This window comes from Elephas maximus, chromosome 3, assembly GCF_024166365.1.
Source record: "Elephas maximus indicus isolate mEleMax1 chromosome 3, mEleMax1 primary haplotype, whole genome shotgun sequence".
Taxonomy (NCBI): Eukaryota; Metazoa; Chordata; class Mammalia; order Proboscidea; family Elephantidae; genus Elephas; species Elephas maximus.
In genome coordinates, this window is record NC_064821.1 from 172,824,688 (window position 1) to 172,838,204 (window position 13,517).

A 13,517-nucleotide genomic window follows, 5' to 3' on the forward strand; every position below is an offset into this window, starting at 1 on the left:
AACCCAAGTCCAAGAAGGCAGACGGTTCACATGTTGTGGGGTTATTAAGCAATGTCATAAAATGATATGTGTACTGTTTCATAAGAAACTAGTTTGCTCTGTAAATCTTCATCTAAGGTACAATAATAATTTTTTTTTAAAAAAGGAAAAAATACAATATTTGAAATTAAGAATACAATAAATGACTCACATACATTGCTGGTGAGAATGTAACATGGTACAGCCTCTTTGGAAAACAATCTGGCCATTTTCTGATAAAGTTAACATACATTTACCATATGACCCAGCAATACAACTCCTAGGTATTTACTCAAGTGAATGAAATATCTCTTTATACAAAAAGCTGAAGTTTATACTGGTTTTGTTCATAACTGCTAAAACCCTGGAACAATCCAAATGTCCTACAACTAGTGAAGAGAATACAAACTGAGGTACAGCTATACAATGCAATACTATTCAGCAATAAAAAGTAATGAAAATACTATTACATGCAGTAAGTGCATTGTACTAAACGAAAAAGCCATACTGTATTATTCCATTTACATGACATCATGAAAAGGGAAAACTATGGAGACAGCAACAGATCAGTGGCTAACAGGGGGTGGTGGTTGGATAACAGGGGGTGGAGGTTGTCTAAAAAGGGCATGAGGGAATTTTCTGGGGTGACAGAATTGTTCTTTATCTTGACTGTGGTGGTGGTTACATGACAGTATCCATTTGTCGAAACTCACAGAACTGTATACTTTGAAAGGGGAGGATTTTGAACTTATTAAATGGGTGTAAATAACAGACTGGACACAACAGAACACAGAAGTAGGTGACTCAAAGTCAGGTTAATAGAAAATATTCAATTAAAGCACAGAGAGGGAAAAAACTGAAAAAAAAAAAACAAAAAACCAGAGTGTAAGAGATGTAGAACATAGTCCAAAAATCTAAAATACATGCAGCTGGAGCCCAGAAGGAGAGTATACAATGATACAAACGCAAGATGAGGAAAAATCATGGCTGAGAATTTTACAAATGTGATCAAAGTTATCAATCGAGAGATTCAAGAAGCTCAGCAAAGCCCAAGAAGGATAAAAACTAAGAAAATCACACCATGGTCAGGAACATCATGCTCAACCTGCTCAAACTAAAAGATAAAGGTAAAATCCTTAAAAAAGGCACCTTATCTTCAGGGAAACAATAAGATAATGGCTGATTTCTTAACAGAAACTATGGTAGCCAGAAGGTAAGTAGTGAAATCTTTAAACTGCTGAAAAATACAAAAAAAATCAAAATAAACTGCCCACCTTAAATACTAAATCCAGCAAAAACATCTTTGAAAAAAATGTAAAATAAAGATGTTCTCAAACAAAAAAGAAAGCTGAGATAATGCATTCAGCCTAGATGGAAAAAGTGAACAATAAGGAATAAACAGAACCAGGATGGATACATATATGGGTAATATAAAAGTTTACTGAATTATTAAAAGCAAAAATAATGTATTTAGTTTATAACAGATACTGAAGTAAAATATATGACAACAGTACAAAGAGGGAAGTGGGTAAATTGAGTTAAATTGTTGTGAGGTTCTTACATCATTATGGGTATGGCAATAATACAGTAGTATTTAATACAATAGTATTACTACTGTACAGCTATAAAAAAAGAACTAAAAGAGTGAAATAACAAAGATGGATCTCAAAAATACAATGTTGAGTGAAAGAAGCCAGACACAAAAGAGCACATGCTATATCATTCCATTTATATGAAGTTCAGAAACACGCAATATTAATGTATGGTGACAGAAATCAGGATAGAGTTTATCTCCGGTAGGATACTGCAAAGGGACAAGAGAGAACCTTCTGGAATAATGGAAATGTTTTATATCTTCATATAGTGGTGTTTCCATAAGTATACATGAGTAAAAATTCTTCTAGGTACACACTTAAGATTTGCACACTTTATGTAAATTATACCTTAACATAAAAAAAACCAACAATACATTGATGAAACTGGCTTAAGGGTCTTTTAAATAAAGTTTAATGAAGCAAAACAGACAAAATGATACTGCTGAAGCTAGGTAATGGGTACATGGGAGTTCATGCTTTTCTTCGTTTGTGTATGTCAGAAATTTCCAAAGATGAAAAGTTAAATAAATATTTTAAACAAACTTTAAAATTCACCTTTATCATTAGTTTGAAAGTTAAATAAGACTCTTACCTTTCCTTCCGTTGCTTTCTTTGTTGATGAAATTTCTTTCATAAGCTTGGGAATTTCCCTGCCAAATTGTGAGAGAATTCTTTAAATTCTAAGGTGTACTACTTCACTACAGAACTATTTTAAAGTTACAAAATGCACTATTATATATTTAGTACCTACAAAACATGGAATACAAGTTACAACAGGTTCACATACTCTAGCACTACCGCAATGTGCCGATGTCTAATTCTGACCCAGAGGTCGTCATCTTCCTCCAGGACTGCCTCTTTTTCTTTCCCGTCGGTTTTATATCTACAAACAGAAAGAAGCGGAAAACTTATGGATTTTCTCCCCTAAAAGTAGAAGAAATATTTTTTATAAACGATTTTAAGACATAGCTCAAGAAACTGAAAACTACATGTATTTAATCCGCTATTTTAAGGGGATACTACGTACCTAGTCAAAACTAAGGCACAGTGCTATCTATCCTTATTCTAAAAATCGAAGTGTTATGCCTACACCAAGGCATTTTTAAACTGTAGGCTTAGCTGGTATTGTTAGAGAGCTTTAGTTCAGCAGAACGGTATCTAACAAAACAAAATTCAACATACTAAAAATCAGCTCTGAGAACAAGACTGAATATACTAATGGTGTGTACTTTAACTGCTTAAAACAGACATTTGATGTGTTAAAACCCTCAGCACAACTATCAAACATCCATTAAGAACAGCAGTGGCGCCCCCAACAGAGCCTATTAAATATTGAAGGCATTTCAGATTGGGTATGAAATTCACAAACAATACAGACAGATCATCCATTTCTGTATTTTTCCCCAATCTGATAACCACTTCTCCTTTACAGAACAGGAAACGATAACAAAAACTAATGTCACCATAAAAAATGTGACAGCTTTAAAGGACTCTATTGCAACAATTTATGGGGGACATGAAACTACTCAAAAGCTAGGAGAAGGAGCTTTTTCTGACTGCTTCTCCACGTATAATTTCTCTCTTCTCTGTTCATGCAGCCACCCTCCTTCCATTTGTGGAGCTAGAGGAGATTCAACCATCCTTGGCACTGACAACTTCCTGAGCCAAGATAAGGGCTGCGTTCAGCTCTCTGAGCTCTGGTCTGAAAGCATAAATTTCTGCTATATAAATATTATCATTCCCCAAGCCAAAATATTACAGGTCCTTAAAACCATTCACCTGTGTAGTCTTAATTACACATATTCAAAGGTAGAATGAGAGTGCTTAATTATAAGACTGCATTAAGGGTGGAAGTCTTTTTGTCACTTAAAATGACACTTTGTACTTACATCATACCTTTGGACTTCAAAGTGATCTATAAATGAAGATTAGAGTAGCAAGTCTGACAGTACTCAAAGATGATGACAATTCCATTTTAAGAGTAAATTTAAAGAGGTCACCAAGACGAAGAACAGAACCTAGATATTTAGAATTTCTGGTTTTGTATTTTGTTCCATCAAACACTGTGATGGAGCACAAACCACAGTGGGAGCGTGCTCCCGTCTAGTCTTATCGCTGGACTTTTCTGAATCATGGAAAAGGGAGTATAGCTGTTTGTTTTTTTCAAAGTAAGTCTCTCCCTTACTTTAAAAAAATTAAAGCTTGCTTTGCTTGTCTGCAAACCTAGGCAGTTAAATACTTTAAACACTAAGTAGAAATGTCTGAAATCTACCAAATCCTTTAGTGTCTTGCAAATTATTCTTTCCAAATCTCTTGAGCAATGCATGTTTAGAGACTGAAAGGATAATAGAGGTAAATAATTTCCTTTCTAAAAATTCTGAATAAACTGCTTGAAACTACTTTTTATTAGAAAAATAACTACACAAATGCATGGTGACATGAGTATAAGAACTATCATCCATGTTGATTTTCCTGTCATCTGACAGTAACACAAATAACATCGGGAAAAACTCACAGAAACCAGGATTTCACCAGAACACAAATAAAAATATAATAGAAAATACAAAATTAGTTTAATAGTTATTAGGTACTGAAATTACCACAAATGTTTGGATCTTTTTAATCTAATAAAACTATTAAATGAATTTAAACATAAAATTTCAAAAAACACTGACTTATTTTCATTTTTACTATGTGCAATCCGTAAATCTTAGCTGAGATATTCCCATTTAGATTTAGAGAGTATTATATCAAGTATTACATCAATACGTATTCAATATACACACACACACATAAATGATATACAAAAATATAGTAAAATAATTCTCTGGCAAAAGAGCTATCCTGTTCATTTGGCTTTTTATTTGACACTACTTTTAAAGTAAATATGATTCATTATATCAAGATTAAGTTGATAATAGTACCAAAATGGAAAAGCTGTGATTATTCTCAATAGCCATCCTATTTTGTTTTCCAGTGTTCTAATGTTTTTTTTAAGTATATTATATTGACAAGGCATATACACAGATATTTGGGGGTATATGATTCAGAATGATTTCAGCCTAACCAATGTGACTATGGTTTCCACTTCAACAAATACAATAGTGAGCCTGGTATTTACTCTTAACGTCCGTGAAAAGTCAAAATTCCAGCTGCTTAAATGTAGCTTTGTTGTGGACGTAGTTAAGGGAGCAAATACACCAATAAAAGCTTTGAAGCAGCCAAACTACTCATCAACTTAGAAGGTGAAGATGTTTTAAAGGTTATGATGATAGACGCAAGGGAAGGATAAAGTTTCTGGATAAAAATGGTTACAGGGGCTTTCAGATTTCGGGTGCCCACTCCTATTATTAGACACTCATATTCTGTTCTGTTTGTCTAGGCCCTTCATATGCCATTCAAGTTATACTTGCTTGTATGTATCATTCTCAATCGGTAGTAGATCATATGCCATTGCCTGAAAGGTCAGTTCATGCAGGACAGTGGACACAGGATCAAAGCCACGATCAATTATTAAGAGCTGGGAATGAGTTTTACCCTAAAATAACAAGACAGAAATTATTTTAAGAAACTTCAATTTCTTTGTGTGAACACATTTTTAATTTCTTAGAAAACAAGAGCCTTCTCCTAAGTTCTGTCTCTTCTCCACAAAAAGCACACCAAAAAACTGGTTAATTGCCTTGAGAATGCAAAGTTATTTTTTAAAAAAGAAAAAACTGAGTGGTACAATGGGGGGAAAAAAGACTACATAGTTAGAAGCCTTCATAGTCAAATGAAGAAGCTTTTTTTTTATACTCAAGAATAAAATATTTTGAAAAGAATTTTTTTAAAAGAAGTAACATTTGGCTTGCACTAACCTGTTTTTTTGTAAATTCAGCTTCATAAACACCAAAGCTGATATAAATTATGAGTAATAGCTACTACTCAAAGCTCTTACTTGGTGCCAGACATTGTGCTAAGTGAGATATGTCATTAAATTCTTTTACCAACCCTGTGAGACAGGAGTAAATGAGGGCATTAAGGCTTGAGATCAAGTAATTTACCCAAACCACATAGTAAGTGGCAGAATGTAGATTCGAACCCAGGTCTGCTTCACTCCAAAGTGTGTGTCCTTAACCATTATGCTATTTAAAAAGATTACATTCATGTCACCTAAGATGATAAATCACAAAGTCCTGTTAAGCATTACACAAACAGCATTTATCACTAAACAATTGTGCTGGGAAAAATTACTGTTAATATCAGTATCTTCCATATTTTATTTTAAAAAGCTAACAATTTTGGATTATTATTCAAAGCAATAAGAGATTACAACTCATCAGGCAAACATTTCTTGTTTATTTATATATAATAGTGTAATAGAAATCATTTAGGCTGGATTTAAAGAATATTTTTTAATTAACTCATTTAAATCAACTTTGAGACCATATGGTTAGTGGTTTAGAACACAGCCTATGGGATTAGACAGGTCTAGGTTTGAGTCCAGTCTTGACCACTTCCTTCTAAGACTTTGGGCAAGCTGCTTAACTTTTTCATAACCTCAGCATCCTTATTTGTCAGATGAAATATAATCATACAGCCTACGTCTTATAGGTGTGTTATAAACCTATAGGATTGTTGTAAAGATCAAATGCTATAATACTATGAAACATTTAGCATGGTGTCTGGCACTCAGTAAGCCCTCAATAAATTTGAGCTATGAGTCTTCAGACATATGAATAGGAAAAACATAGTGTAATGTAAGTGCTATACTAGGGCTTGGGGATTATGACAGTACAGGGGAGGTAGTATTGCTTGGCCTAAAGAGCCAGGAAAGGTTTCAAAAGGGAGGTACACTTTGTCAGGGCTCTGAAAGAAGGAAAAGTATCAAGCACTCGAGGGATGCATAAATTTCCCAGACAGAAAATGCAAAGGAGAAGTTTATTTTTTGTAATCTGCCTTTTTTTTCTTATTGAAATAACAAAGGGCTAAAGAAATACTCACTACTATACTGATCTTTGTCTCTTCCTTCATTAAACAAATGTTTACTGACTATCCACTATGTGCACCGAGCCATTAGGTCTTCACAACTACAACTAGGAATAAGAGCTTTCACTAGCCCTCCAGACCAAAAAACTAGCAACTTTTAAAGTTCTAAACTAACATTACATCTAAGTTCATACACTCCATTCCAGCCAACATGATTTTTTTTGGTGAATTTTATCTTTTTTTTCTATGCCTCTGCTCAAAGAATCACATTATCCATGCAATAAACTTCCTCTTCTATCATGTTAGACTCATTTTTCAAGCTCAAGGGACTCTTCCTCTAGGATGTCTTCCAAGATCCCAGTTAGAGTAGCAAAAGGTCTGACCTATGTTCCTCACTACACTCTAAGGATTCTTCTCTCATTTGCTCGTCTCCTCTTCTAAACCATCAATAGTTCCTTCCTTTCTTTCTTCAGCTACTGTTAACATGGCTTACTAGCCCACTGGCACATACTTCAGTCTCCTCAGGCTCTTCATACTCTCACCCGTTCCTAAATGCTAGTGTTCTCCAGGTTTCAATCTCAGCCTTCTATCACTTTCTACTATCTTCATAAGAGACAGCAACAGCTGCCATTTATTAAACTCCTGTACGTGCTAAACACTTACATACTTACATGTCACCTCACTTAATCCTCACGCCAATTGTAATGGATTGAACTGTGTCCCCCCAAAATATGTGTAAACTTGGTTAGGCCATGTGTGGTCGTCCTCCACTTTGTGACTTGCCTATGTGTTATAAATCATAATCTCTGCTTGTGGTGAGAAGGATTAGGGTGGGATTGTAACACCACCCTTACCCAGGTCACCTCCCTGATCCAATGTAAAGGAAGTTTCCCTGGGGTGTGGTCTATATCACTTTTTCTCTCTCAAGAGATAAAAGGAAAGGGAAGCTAGCAGAAAGTTGGGGACCTCATACCACCAAGAAAGCAGCACCAGGAGCAGAGTGCGTCCTTTGGACACGGGGTCCCTGTGCCTGAGAAGCTCCTCAACTAGAAGACAGAGGACAAGGACCTTCCTCCAGAGCCAACAGAGAGAGAAAGCCTTCCCCTGGAGCTGACGCCCTGAATTTGGACTTGTAACCTGCTGAACTGTGAGAGAATAAATTTCTCTTGTTAAAGCCATCCACTTGTGGTATTTGTGTTATAGCAGTACTAGATGACTAAGACACCAACCAAGGCAGATATTTTATCAAATCCATTTTATAGATGGAAAAACAAACTCCGAGTAAATAATTTGTCTACGGTCACAGGGCTAGCAAAAACAGAAAAACCTACATTTACTAAATGTTTATTCAGTGGCAAGCATTAGTCTAAGAACTTTATATGTATTAACCCACTTAATCCTCACAGTACCTCTTAAGATATGTATACTCTTATTATCCCCATTTTGTAGATAAGGAAACTGAGATACAGAGAAGTTACACAATTTGCCAAAACTGACATAACTATGAATTAAATGACACTGCCAGGATTTAGACACAGTGCCAACTTCAAAACCTGTAACCTATATTTTCTGCCACTAAACCACACTGTCCATTATGGTGTCCACTACCACCTATGTTAATGATTCCCAAATCAATATTAGAAAATGAATAAACAACAGTGTGTTCAGTTTATAAAGAAATAAGACTTTATGCATAATGACTATCTGCCTTTGATACAGTACCTTTATTTGGCTCTTTTCATCAATCTTGTAGTAGTTTTCAAGTTTTTTTTCAACAAGCTGTGCAAGCTTATTGGCATTATCTAAAGGTTTGCTAGAAATGGAAAAAAATGTTCAAACAATTACCATTCTTTCAGGACAGACATTACAGTATCATAAAGCTAAATTTTAAAACTGAACCATAAAATGTATTAATCTACAAACTATTATAAACATGGAAAAGTTCAGATAATAATATATAAGATATATATTCAATTATACCTATATGTCTGGAATTTAAGGAACCCTGGTGGTGCAGTGGTTAAGTGCTTGCCTGCTAAACAAAAGGTTAATGGTTCAAATTCACCAGCCGCTCTGTGCGAGAAAGATGTGGCAGTCTGCTTCCAGCCTTGGAAGTCCTACAAGAAGTCCTATAGGAAGTTCTACTCTGTCCTATAGGGTCACTTTGAGTCAGAATTGACTTGATGGCAGTGGTGTTGGTTTTATATGTGTAAATATATATGGGGCCCCGTATATATATATTATGTATTTTATATATATTGGATGAGTTTAAAATTTTTCATAAATGGTATTTTAACATGTTTTTGAGATCTACTCATGTTGACACATATACCGAATTTCTCCATTTTAGCTCCTATACAGTATTCCGTTGTATGCGCAGGGACTAGAGGATTTAGTAGAGGCAGTCCCCGGGTTACGAATGTCAGACATACGGACAGCTCGCTTCCCCTTTAACGTTACGTATAGCTACCCTCACTTTGAAATGACTGAGCCAACAACTGCTCAAAACAAATTCATCACAATCACCTTTACTTGCTGCACGGGCAGCTTTTTAAATCATTGAAAAGGCTTCGAGCCTTTTCTTGTACTAAAGGCTGAATAAGAATCAACTAACCTATAAATCCAACTTAAAGGCACAGTTAGGAACAGATCTCTTTTCTAACCCGGGACTGCCTGTACCTTCTATACTGGATTCTATTTATTCATTCCTCTGTGGGTGGACAGGTAAGTCACCCTGAATTTTATATTATTACAAACAATGCTGAAATAAATATCTTTGTACATGTACATGTTTCTCTAGGGTATGCTACCTCTAAAAGTATAATTTCTGGGCTATAAGGTTATGTGGTTATATTTTCATCTCTTCTAGATATTACAAAATTACTCTCTAAATTAATTGACCAATTATCCCTCCCACCTGTTCACTAACACTTAGCCAACTTTCTAATATAGTCTCTTGCATAAACTCTTGTATATCACTATCATCTACAATGATAAATTTCTACTCTAACTTCATGGCCAGTGGTATCAGTATTAACTTCCACATCTACCAAAAAAAAATGTTTGAAAAGGTTTTTCAACTATCATGCCAACCTCAAAAATGGAGGGTCTCATTCGGAGGCTTCACAGTATTAAAGACTCTTTAGGTTATATACCTTAAAAATAAATAAAACAGCAACTATAAAAATAAAGAGTAATTCACAATACTTTTTTTGCTTTAAAATATTTTCAAAAGGAAATTACTTCATGCTAGAACTACAGTTTAAAAGTCCATAATGTTTAAGAAATACTTTATAAAAGAACTTAACAGAATTTTAAAGCTTGGACTATCTTTTAATTATGACAGTGACTCAAAACAGATGCATAAGTAAGCTATTAAATTATACATTTGTACATGTTTGGTCATTTTCCTGAATATAACCAATCACCAACAGCAGAAGCCTAAACAGAGACTGAAATCTAGCAGGCTCTTAGCTCAGCTCCACAGAAGTTTGGAATTTAATTAGCATATCATGCATAAGAAAAATAATGTTTCTAGTATTTGAGGTATGAGTAAAGACCGGGTTTGGTACTATCTGAATTAAGGAGATTTACTTTTTTTTCCTAAGTAATTAACAGTAGGTTTTTAAAAAAATTGCTAAGAGTAATGTAACCTAAATGCAAAGTAAAACATGAAATTGAAGTTAAGCAATTCAGCCAGCTAACTTGACAAATGCCAGTATTCAAATTAAAGAACCTTTAAAAAGAGAATGGAATAGTAACACTATTAGTAGTAGCAGTATAGTATATTTACTATTGCTATTTTTATTACTGCCATGTACTGTTTTGAGTGCTTTACAGCTATTAACTCCCTTAATCTGTGTTCTAAAAGTCAGGACAGTGGTCACCTTCGGGGAGAAGAAAGGGGGTGTGAGTGAGAGGGATCACAGGGGACTCTGAGATGCTGTTGTTAATGCTCTATTTCTTGACCTGGGGTTGGGATTACATAGGTGTGTACCTTTTGGGATGATTTATTGAGCCATATACATACAATTTATGGGCTTTCAGTAAACTTTAAAAAAAATCAAATGGCATATAGTACAAAGGCCAAACTTTAGCTCCTAAAAGAAAAAGAAAAAAACTACTTAGACTGGCCACTGGGCTTAGATGCTATCAAAGGTATCCAGAGAATATGGCCATTAAATTTTGGTGGAAATTAATTTTAACATATTAAATATACGACTGTATTCCCTACATGACAACAGAGACACATTTCCTCTACGCTTTCCTTAAACCCATTAAAAAATATCATACCAAATTTAAGCTCTGAAATTCAGCAACAAAGGCTATTTGTTAGTTTGAAACTTAAGCCTTAAATTTTAATCTCCTAGATGTAGAGCATAACTTTTCAAGGAAAAATAAATTTTGCAAACTAATACATATAACAGAAACATCACCTACCTGTATAATGGAGAGCAAAGAGAAAGCATAACATGTCCAGCGCTCTTTAGTGTCCTACCTTTTATATCTTACTCCAGGATTTTCATCCAGGGTGGCACACACTGTAACTATCTGCTCAGCCATCGTTTCCATAATGTCATCTTTTCTGTTTGCATTATCAGGGTCTGGACTGTAACAGTAATAGAATGCATCTGGTACATCAAGAGTATACACCTAAATTAGACCCAAAAAAGGCACACTGTCAATTGGGAGACTTCATTTAAAAAGTTTATGTAGACAAATGCAGCTATTATTTGGGATATTTTTTTTTTAAATACTTGCACTAAACATGCTGTTTCCTGAAACAACTGTGTCTTTACCTTAATCATATCTCATTTTCTCTGTCATCTTGATTTCATCCTTTTTCTTTTCTCACTCTCCTTTCCTGCTTAGTCTACCTCTCTCCTTCAACTCTTGTTTCTTTTACAGATTGTACTGTTTGCTTTTCACTGCCTGTGCAATAGACGAAGGAATCTGAGGTAGTTAAACTAAAATAAAAATCTAATTATCTGGTACAAAGAATATAACAAAGAAAAATTGGCCTATACATTAGACATACATTTAAAATCTTAACCAAGTAGAGAATAATCTAGAAATTTTCCACAGATGATATACATATACAATTCTTTGGCTTATATTCCTCATGTCCTTAAAAATAGAGATATACTCCTCCAAATGACACAGCACTGCGCTGGACACAGTTTAAGTCTTACAATATGTACTGTGAAACCTCACAGATACATTCATTTAACCAACAAAAGCACTTACTTATGTGCAAAGGACTGTATTAGAAGCTTACTATTATTGTGTTATTTGCAGAATACAAAAAAAGGGCTCCAATTGAGACTGAGAGCTCCCCAGTGAACTAAGTATTTTTTTTTAAACAATGATAGTAATCCCTCTTAAATACCTCTTAGCCTAGGATAATGTACTGGGTATAAAAGTAGCTACTTAACAATAGTTATGGGTTAAGTAATGAATTATGAATACACTTCCTTGCTTTTCTTTTCTATTTCTCTGAACCTGACCCATCACCAACAGCAGCAGCCTGAACACAGGCTGAGATTTAGCTGTGGCCAATCTACCTATCTCTGTGCTGTTAAAATTTAGGTTTGCTGTATTAATTGCCAATAAGCACCCAATACCTGGACTGTGGCTTTCTCATAGTTGACTACTTCACTGCAATAGATAATATTATTTGTTCAAAATATTTAAAACATTTAAATATTCAAAATTCCTTACATTCTTACAATAGAGATATACTCCTCTGAACGACACAGCACTGTGTGGGACATAGTATAAATATAAATATTTAAAATAACCCTTCTAGGTGTCTCCCTATGGGAGTACACATCCCACTGATTTCAGGCTTGGGTATGTGACTTGCTTTGGTGACACGTGCCATTGCCCAGTAGAAGCTTTAAAAGTCATAAGGGATTCCACTACCTTCTTTTGTCCCCCATGCTATGACCCAAACGTATAGCCAGAATGCTCCTTAGAAGCAAGGATGGTGAGACTTCGTCTCACGTACTTTGGACATGTTATCAGGAGGGACCAGTTCCTAGAGAAGGACATCATGCTTGGTAAAAGAGTGGGTCAGCAAAAAAGAGGACCCTCAACAAGATGGACTGACACAGTGGCTGCAACAATGGGCTGAAACATAGCAACAATTGTGATGATGGTGCAGGACCGGGCAGTGTTCCGTTCTGTTGTACAAAGGGTCACTCTGAGTTGGAACCAACTCAATGGCACCTAACAATATAACAACAACATGACCCAGATAGGAGCTGCTCCTTCAGCCTCAGTCCCAGAATAAAGAGAACACAGAGCAAAGCCCCAGCCAAACCACAATGGACAATAACGTAATGAAGAATAAACCTTTGTTGTAATCCACTGAGATTTGTTAACACAGCTTAAATGAATCTAAATTATCTGATACTCCAAGGCACCAAAAGGAACTTTGGGGCTGGATCTCATTCTACGCTCACAATTCTTCCCTTTCCCTCCTTATCTTCCCCCTCCCAACTACCCTTCCCCCATCATTAAGCGTTCTTTAGACGGTTACCAAATGCTTTCTTCATCTTTATGACCCACAATCAGCTCCTTATATACAGACACCCCTCCACTTGCTATTCTACTCTTTATACCAGGTCACTTCTACCTAGATACCATCTAGCATCCTCTCTAGCATTAGCTATACCAAACTCTTCATGCTCTCTGACGTCTATTGTGAAAAAACTCCCCTATACTCTTGAATGTTTTCCATCTACTTGCCTTAAAGGGTACCTGATAGTATTACTTACCTTAAACCCTCTCAAAGAGGAAGAGAGATCATTCTTTAATCCTTCTGACTCATGGAATAAGGATGAGTGGGTCAACCTTCTTCCTTTCCATGCCACTTCTAAATATTGTTGAATGTCCAACTTTTCTTCTTTGGTGTAGTACCATATCTGACTT

The 13,517-nt window shown here is 35.3% G+C and overlaps 1 protein-coding gene across 1 annotated transcript in view; it reads right to left on the bottom strand.

Moving 5' to 3' along the window:
- The window catches only part of STXBP3 (syntaxin binding protein 3), a 65,473-nt gene that overhangs the window by 24,336 nt on the left and 27,620 nt on the right, over nucleotides 1-13,517 (bottom strand). Inside the window, exons 7-11 of the mRNA XM_049880189.1 lie at nucleotides 11,080-11,234; nucleotides 8,304-8,394; nucleotides 5,027-5,151; nucleotides 2,401-2,496; nucleotides 2,206-2,263 (exon numbers count right to left, since the gene is read on the bottom strand). Coding sequence (XP_049736146.1) covers nucleotides 2,206-2,263; nucleotides 2,401-2,496; nucleotides 5,027-5,151; nucleotides 8,304-8,394; nucleotides 11,080-11,234 — 525 coding nt within the window. The remainder of the gene's footprint in view (nucleotides 1-2,205; nucleotides 2,264-2,400; nucleotides 2,497-5,026; nucleotides 5,152-8,303; nucleotides 8,395-11,079; nucleotides 11,235-13,517) is intronic.